The sequence below is a fragment of the Palaemon carinicauda genome, chromosome 11, assembly GCF_036898095.1.
Source record: "Palaemon carinicauda isolate YSFRI2023 chromosome 11, ASM3689809v2, whole genome shotgun sequence".
Classification (NCBI taxonomy): Eukaryota; Metazoa; Arthropoda; class Malacostraca; order Decapoda; family Palaemonidae; genus Palaemon; species Palaemon carinicauda.
In genome coordinates this window covers 128551894-128561893 of record NC_090735.1, presented here as the reverse complement: position 1 = coordinate 128561893, position 10000 = coordinate 128551894, and the positions used below count along the sequence as shown (strand labels likewise).

The window sequence follows — 10000 nt, the reverse complement described above, 5'->3', positions numbered from 1 at the left end:
AGTAGGTTACTACAAAGGTGAAAAGATACATTTTAGTATGTTGTTAAACAGGTGAAAGTATGCAATCTTAGATTGTTGCTTAAAAAGTGAAAGTAACATTCTTAGAATGCTGCTAAAAAGTTGAAAATACATTTTAGTATGTTGCTACAAAGGGGAAAGTATACATTCTTAGTATGATGCTACAAAGGTGAAAGTATACATTCTTAGAATGTTGCTAAAAAGGTGAAGGTATACATTCTTTGAATGTTGCTATAAAGGTGAAAGTACTGTATACATTATAAGAATGTTGCTTAAAATGTGAAATGATACATTCTTAGTTTGTTGCTAAAAATGTGAAAGTATACATTCTTATAATGTTGCTTAAAAAGTGAAAAGATACATTCTTCGAATGTTGCTTATAAAGTAAGCAATTATTGGAAATACTGACACTATATGTTGATAAAAAAATCAAACCTTAGACAGTTCCCAGAGAGATCAATCATGTAGAGAAGAGGAGGAGACGAGTAAGCTAAAAGGTGTCAATGTTTTTTCATTTTTATTTCTAGAAATTTGAGCCATAAAACCAAGCGCTTGGACATTGGATACAATTCAACATGCTTGAGAGTACACTCCGTACGCTGTTCTATCATATTTCTCTTCCTCTTTTTTTTTTCTTTTTGGAAGTTTTACAGTTTATATATGAAAGATCAAATTCAATGTTGTTCCTGTTCTTTGAATAACTTATTTTATTGTCATTACTTCTATTGTAGGTTATTTATTTCCGTTTCCTTTCCTCACTGGTCTATTTTTCCCTGTTGGAGCCCTTGGGCTTATAGCGTCTTGATTTTCCAACTAGGGTTATAGCTTAGAAAGTAATAATAATAATAATAATAATAATAATAATAATAATAATAATAATTATTATTATTATTATTGTTATTATTATAATAAAAATTGTTCATTAATTCTCTTGTAGGTTATTTATTTCCTCATTTCCTTTCCTCACTAGGCTATTTTTCCTTGTGGGAGCCCTTGGGCTTATAGCGTCCTGCTTTTCCAACTAGGGTTGTAGCATAACTATTATTATTATTATTATTATTATTATTATTATTATTATTATTATTATTATTATTATTATTATTATTATTAATAATAATAATAATAATAATAATAATAATAATAATAATTGTTCATTATTTCTCTTGTAGGTTATTTATTTCCTTGTGTCCTTTACTCACTGGGCTATTCTTCCCTGTTGGAGCCATTGGGCTTAATAATTAATAATTATCATTAATTAAGAATGAGACCTGGGAATTAGTTAAAAGAGATTGGACAGCTAAATGAAAGAAAGGAAGCGGGAACGGAGAATAGGAAATGATTACAGTTTGCGAGAATGAAGGATCAATACAGCCCGAATGTGAACTATTAAAGATCCTTAATGTTTAGCAGACATGAGAAGTCATGCACGAATAATTTCATAGGACGACAGAAAGACTGTGGTGTGGCACGCCAAGATCCAGTTTGGAACATAAAATGCTAAATATACTGCGATGTGTATTTAAAAAAAAAAAAAAAAATAATAATCGGAAATTCTCCGTAATTTTTTTTTTTTTTTTTTTTTTTTTTTTCTTTTTTTTTTTTTACGGCAAAGGTTTAATAGTGGGGTGTTTTTGTTTCAATTGGGATTATAGTAAACTCAGAGTCGGTAATTAGGGCACGCATATGGTATCAACTATAATGCTAAGCACAATACGATGCCATTGTCACTAAAATTAAAATATATATTTTTATATATATATATATATTTTATATTAAATGGTAATGTTGTAATTTCGTTTAAAAAGAGGTACAAATAGATTTCTTCGTACATTAAGTAAGCTATCAACCACATTACACAGGAAACCTTGTACACTGTTAAAAATTTGCTGTTAAAAAAAAAAAAATCCTGGAATAAATGTTGCCAGGCATTTATCGTTAAAAAAAACCGGATATATTGATGTTAAGGAGTGATATTTCGGTCACCAACCTGTAAAAGATAACAAAGTAGGGTAAAAATTACGGTCGCCTGTACTTTACTAAAATACGGCTGAAACAGTGTATTTTCACGGAAAACTTCGATTGAAATTAAGATTTTTTTTTTTTTTTTTTTTTTTAATGTAGTAAGATTAGTTCCACACTATCAACCATCAACTTTTGGACTAGAACAATCTCCATTTTCAGAGCTGGGTGGACAATATCTTGCCACTAACAACACAGCTAGAGTAGACTATAGTCAATTTCTTTTAGCGATGCAGATTTGCACCGACTCGCAGTGGTGCCCTTTTAGCTCGGAAAAGTTTCCTGATCGCTGATTGGTTGGACGAGATAATTCTAACCAATCAGCGATCAGGAAACTTTTCCGAGCTAAATGTGCACCGCTGCGAGTCGGTGCAAATCTGCCTTGATAAAAGAAATGGACTATAGTTTTTCCATTATGAAATACACATTTACAATCCTACAATTTATAACAAATATACTCATACATCAGCGTATATTTACATGAATAATTTTTTATTTTGCATATGCTGTGTTTACAACAGCAATTTTTACTTTTTATCTAAATTTGACTACAGTAATCAACCGCTCCATCCTAAAACTGTGATTAAAATGGCCATATTCCAGACACGATGATAGTCATTTTCATAAGCTGACGTAGCTATCGAACTTTCCATAATGAAGATAGGGTAATATCTCCTATATGTATCATACTAACAGAGGATATTTTCCAACTATAATCGGCGGTTATTTCTCACATGACATACCAATAAGGATATTTTTCCAATGAATGTCGATGTTGAATGATGAACTGATATTATTATATATATATATATATATATATATATATATATATATATATATATATATATATATATATATATGTATTATATATATATATATATATATATATATATATATACATATATATATATATATATATATATATATATATATTATGTATATATATATACACATACATTATATATATATATATATATATATATATATATATATATATATATATATATATATATATATAATATACTACTGTATACATATACACAAACACTTAAAAAAACGTAATTTTAAAAGGAAATTCTCCGCAAAAATATACCTTTCTCAGACGTATTTCAGTAAAATACAGGCGACCATAATTTTACCCTACTCTGTTACTATCTTTCACTTGTTGGTGACCTGACCGTAATATCACTCCTTGACGTCAACATATCCGTTTTTAAGACAGTAAATGCCTGGCAACATTTATTCCAGGATTTTTACCGTTTTTAGGGCAAGTTTTCAACAGTGTATGTATGTATGTATGTATGTATATATATATATATATATATATATATATATATATATATATATATATATATATATATATATATATATATATATCTCACACATAAAAACAATTATATGTGACACTTCCATTTCAACCTAATTCAATATATACTTTTCGCAATAGAGAGAGAGAGAGAGAGAGAGAGAGAGAGAGAGAGAGAGAGAGAGAGAGAGAGAGAGAGAGAGAGAGAGAGAGAGAGAGAGAGCGAGCTTGATTTGTCAGTTAAAGTAACCGAAGAAGTAACATAGATTTTCTTTATAAGTTCATGAATAAACGTGTTGTGCTTTTGTAAGTTTCTTTTTATATTCATTCCCCTTGTTTTATTTGGATGCTGTCGTACAATTTTAGCTTTTTCAACTAGGGTTGCAGTTTAGCAAGTAATAATAATAATAATAATAATAATAATAATAATAATAATAATAATAATAATAATAATAATAATAATAATAATAATAATAGCGATTTTAAGACCGTAACAGACTCTCAATCTCGATAAAAACAATTTCGAATGATTTTCGCCTAACTAATAATCTGTGACGGGCCGAGAGAAGGTTGTGGCTCAAAGGCAGGATGCAAGCAACTGAGTAAATTTATTATAGAACACTCTCCTTTATATACAAAAGCTCAAAGCAACAAGAAATTTCATGTTCGAAAAACAGGACAATGTTACAGAGGAAAAAAGCGAACATGTTTAATCTGGTTCATTTTAGTGCGAGGGAAGAGCGAAGGTACTAGCATAATATATACACAAAATGAACTATGTACGATCGTGTGACACACGGTTGGTACAAATCCAATTTTTTTTTCTTGTATTAGGAAATACACATTTACAATCTTACATTTTATAACATAAATACATCATAGTATATTTACAACTTTTTTTTTTAATTTATTTTACATATAGTGTATTTACAATTGAAAGTTTTACTATTTATCTAAATATTTTTCTAAATAAAATATATATTTAGTCGTGAATATTTTTTTAATATTAGTTTTAAATCTTATTATCAGAAGAGAAGGTACGACCATATTAATGTTATAAATATTTTTATACTTTTTAAAGCGTATATGCTCAGTGCTATTCTATTCTACGTACGCATAAATATCGAATGTCAGACGAATTTTTTGTCTGCTTATGAAATATTCTTGAGTGAATCAAACATCTGCTTGCCCTTTCGAAAAAGAAATCTGAGGCTAGCTTGTGACAGTCCGTATATAACCAAATGAAACTCTCTCTCTCTCTCTCTCTCTCTCTCTCTCTCTCTCTCTCTCTCCTCTCTCTCTCTCTCTCTCTCTCTCTCTCTCTCAGTATATCGAGGAATGTTGAGACATAACCAAGCTCTTACTAAGAAATACACATTTACAATCTTACAATTCATAACATATATACATGATAGTATATTTATATAATCTTTTATTTTACATAAACTGCATTTACAAGAACCAGAATATTCATGTGAAATATGTTATAATAATAATAATAATAATAATAATAATAATAATAATAATAATAATAATAATAATTATTATTATTATAATTATTATCATCATTATCATCTTTATTATTATTATTATTATTATTATTATTATTATTGTTATTATTATTATTATCATTATTATTATTCTTATCATCATTATTATCATTATTAGTATTACTATTATTATCATTATTATTATTAATACTTTTATTATCATTATTGGTCACCAAAAGGGACATTTTGCTCTACATTTTAGAAATCCCCTCCATTTTCCATGTCAACCTAATCAGACAGCCAGCAAGAAACCCAGCTTGCTGATCTACGTCTCGATAACAGCCCCCCCCCCCCCCCCCCATCTTGATATCTCGACCACTTTTTGAGGAGCTGGAACTAGCATCCCCTACAGCAAGTGGAGTCAGCCTTATCTGTCTCTTAACAAATATAAAAGCTTCCGATTCTTAATCTACTGTGATATGTAACTGACAGTGAAGAAGATAAGGAGTTGAAGTTTTTCTATAAAACTGAGAGAAATCCTTTTACGAACTGAGGGGATATTATGGTTACGGTTCGTCAAAGAAAATAGAATAGGAAATAATAGATGGTTGAAATAAATCTAAGTGTTATTCACTTGTTTTATATTGCTTATATTTTTATATATATAAACACACACACACACACACACACACACACACACACACACACACATATATATATATATATATATATATATATATATATATATATATATATATATACATCTTACACCTTTTACATAGCTACCGGTACACCACACACACACACACACATATATATATATATATATATATATATACATATATATATATATATATATATATATATATATATGTATGTGTATATATATATAATTCTATATATATATATATATATATATATATATATATATATATTACCCATACGCTTTTTCCTATTGAAGGGAATTGCTCCAAAAGGATTTAGTCTTTTATCTCAGAGAGTTCCCAGAGCAGAGATTGGTATAAGCCTAATCCTTTTTTTTTTACTCTAAATTTCAAATTATATTATTTAATGTCAGGGATCGAACGCTCCCTATTCGATCTCACTAGGGAGTTGGTTGGGACGTGTTTCATAGATTCTATAAATCTGAGCGGGAATTGAACCGCTGCCACCAAGTCTCGATTGAACTCCGATATACAGAATAGTCTCGATTGAACTCCGATATATAAAATCGTCTCGATTGAACTCCGATATATAGAATAGTCTCGATTAAACTCAGATATACAAAATAGTCTCGAATGAACTTCGATATACAAAATAGTCTCGATTGAACTCTGATATATAGAATAGCCTCGATTGAACTCCTATATACAGAATAGTCTAAATTGAACACCGATATACAGAATAGTCTCGATTGAACTTCGATATTTAGAATAGTCTCGATTGAACTCCGATATACAGAATAGTCCTCGATTAAACTCCGATATATAGAATAGTCTCGATTAAACTCTGATAAACGAAATAGTCTCGATTAAACTCCGATATGCAGAATAGTCTCGATTGAACTCCAATATATAGAATAGTCTCGATTGAACTCTGATATACAGAATGGTCTAAATCAAACTCCAATATAGAGAATAGTCTCGATTAAACTTGAATATACAGAATAGTTTCGGTTAAACTTCGATATAAAGAATCGTTTCCCCACTGTAGTTTATAGATCTGATTTAGGATTTATCAACTTGGGCCATGTAGCCTTGCGATGGGACCTGGAAGACCATTCAACTCTAGGGAGCAACTAGAGACAAATGGAGATAAAACTGAAGACTTAATGTTTTTTCTCTTGTTTTTATATCATATAAACTTTTGATTTATATATAGATCGACTTATTTCGCATTACTACGTTTATTCCCTAGTTCTTCAACAAGAATATTTTTTTTCATCTTTTATTATGAAATACATATTTACAATCTTACCGTTTATAACATATATGCATCATAGTAAATTTACATAAATATTTCTGTATTTTACATATAGTGTATTTACAATTGAAATATTCTATGCCCTGAACTGTCGTCCGAGAAAGATTAAAATCATTTCTCTGTTTTCTATGAATAATCACACTTCACTCGAAGCCTGAAGCATACTTATAGTACAGGTTGAAGAAATCAAGATATTGCTCATGACGGCGCTAACAGTTTCTGGCGGTTTAAAGATATTGTTTATTATGAAGTTCCATCTCAAGATTTCTACAAATTACTTTAGCTTTCGAATAATGAAGAAATGATGATGATGATATATATATATATACATATATACATATATATATATATATATATATATATATATATGTGTGTGTGTGTGTGTGTGTATGTATGCATATATTAATGTATACTGGATATATATATATATATATATATATATATATATATATATATATATATATATATATATATATATATATATATGAGCTTTCGAGGTATACACCTCATCTTCAGGCTGTAACCAATTTGCCTTTCGTTACACGGTACCGTAAAATAGACCCCAAAACAGCATACTTTTACGATATATATATATATATATATATATATATATATATATATATATTTAAATAATAATAATAATAATAATAATAATAATAATAATAATAACAGTTCTATCTCTTTTTGAGTGGGGATACCTTAATGTGGTGGAAGGGTTTGTGTATCGCCCTGATCAGCCATGCTGTGCTAGGCAGGGCCACCCATACTAGGTTGGTTTGCTGTGGGCAATCAGACAAAAGTCTCTCACCATAATCAATCCTCACTGGCCAGCGTAGTAATGAAAATGGACAAACCTCAGACATGAAAAAGGTTTCAATTTATTGAAGGTGAAAGTCTTCATAAGATTGACTATAGGCTGATTCAGCATTGAGGTAAAACTGATCGTTTCCTGAACGTATTAACAACAACAAAGAAGAAATGACGTTAAAGTTCCATGTTTATTATACATAAGACTTAAGCGATGCAGTACGCCCAATTCATACAGTACTCTCGTGCATATGGAAAAACACGGGCTTTTCAATATTCTTTACCCGTACGTTAAATAAAAGCGACTGAAAAAAAAAAAACACGGACGATAAAAAGTAACATGATAAACGTGCATTGAAAAAGTCTCATTAGGAAGATTTTAAATCTCACTCTTCATGTAATTAATGGAATTAAAATAAAATTCCACAAGAAAATCTTCATGTAGGTAAAAGAAAAATTAGCAACATTATCAATCCGCAGGAATAATTAGGAGTTTTTTTTTTCTTATGGAAAGGGAGAAAATTATATCTCGTCTCGAGAGGAAAAGTAGCCCATCTTTCCTCAGATCAAAGAGAAAACTTCACTCTGCTACGAGAGAGAGAGAGAGAGAGAGAGAGAGAGAGAGAGAGAGAGAGAGAGAGAGAGAGAGAGAGAGAGAGAGAACTACCTTAGTGCTTAGAGTAGTACACATAAGACGGAGAGAGAGAGAGAGAGAGAGAGAGAGAGAGAGAGAGAGAGAGAGAGAGAGAGAGAGACTAGCTTAGTGCTTAGAGTAGCAAACATAATAAGAGAGAGAGAGAGAGTCCATCCCTGACAGATTTTAATCAAGCGTTAAAAGCGGAGAAGTCAAATCTATCCCCCCCCCCAGAAAGCCAGGCCTACTGTCCACTGCGGACCGAGCAAATCTTTTTGCACACGCAGCGCTGCTGAAATCTACATTCTGGTCTTTCTTGCATCGGCGGTGATGCACGGAAAGGAATCTAGCACGATTCTCATTTTCTAACCTGAGCGTTTGCTTGCTGAGCTATTTTTAGCGCTTGCAAATATTTCCCTGTTGGAGCCCTTGGGCTTATAGCATTTTGCTTTCCCAACTAGGGTTGTAAATTAGCTTAGCTAGTGATAGTAATAATAATCACGTTTGTTTACGAGTGGGTGGGTACATGGTGTTAGAACACTTATTTATACTGATTTATCTAACACCTGAAGGTTTAAAATAGTACTTGAACACTCGTATTCATGTTAAAAAAAAAGAGGTTAGAAATCATAAATACCAAATCTATATCTTAAGTTAAAAATAAGAACGGATGCATATACTTGAGAATAAATGATAAATAAAGTCATATGATTACTAATCATAGAGCAGTTTTCTTATCAAAATCTGTTAGGAAAAAACTTAACCTATAAGTTCAACTCTTGACTGAGAAGAATGCGAACATCTACTGGGAGAAAAGTAACATTTTCTTCGGATTACTTTTCAACAGAATCTATTTCCCTCCAAATCAGTGAAAAACATAAGAACGCAAAATATACTGACTGGAACAACTGAATTGAAATCCATACCTCATCCTAATTAAGAACAGCTAACACTTTCTTATTCAAAATATCTATCAACGTCGAATTGAATGACAATTTTAAATGCACAAACTACAGGGGGGATAAATGATTAACATCTAACCATCCTTAAAACTACTTCCGGTTAGGTATTTTTTCCTAATATATGTCCCTCTTGAATTCAATTCAAATTACGACTACAAGGGGATAAATGATTAACATCTAACTAATCTTCAAACTATATACGGTCAGATATCTTTCCTAATAGATCCTCTTATATTCAATTCGAATTACGTTGCACAATTTCAAATGCACAAACTACAAGAGGATAAATGATTAACATCTAACCATCCTTAAAACTACTTCAGGTCAGGTATTTTCCCTAATATATGTCCCTCTTGAATTCAATTCAAATTACGTTGCACAATTTCTAATGTACAGATTAGAACGGATACATTGACTTACTGGTACAGCTGTAGCCATCCGGTTCGAGGGTGTAGCCTCTCTGGCAATCACACTCGAACGTGCCGTCATGGAGATTGAAACACAAGTGCTCACAGATGGCGTTGTTTTCGCAGAGACCTGGAAACGTAAAGGGTTTAAATAAAGAATAATACAAGCAGGAATGTTGTGAATAATGTTACAGAGAAAATCGATAGGGCCGATAACTTAATAACCTGACAGGTTAAAACTACAAGTTCCTATAATCGAAGTGATATTTTCTAGTTGTATGCTCCTTAAAAAACAGAAATAACTAAAAGTTTGTATAACTAAAGTTAATTTTTCTGTTTCTATGTTCCTTACAAAACAGAAAAAACTACAAGTT

The 10000-nt window shown here is 30.6% G+C and overlaps 1 protein-coding gene across 1 annotated transcript in view; it reads right to left on the bottom strand.

The window, feature by feature from the left end:
- LOC137649480 (pikachurin-like) overlaps positions 1–10000 on the bottom strand; it is a 494589-nt gene that overhangs the window by 73694 nt on the left and 410895 nt on the right. Inside the window, exon 2 of the mRNA XM_068382464.1 lies at positions 9640–9756. Within this exon, the coding sequence (XP_068238565.1) occupies positions 9640–9756 (117 nt within the window). The remainder of the gene's footprint in view (positions 1–9639; positions 9757–10000) is intronic.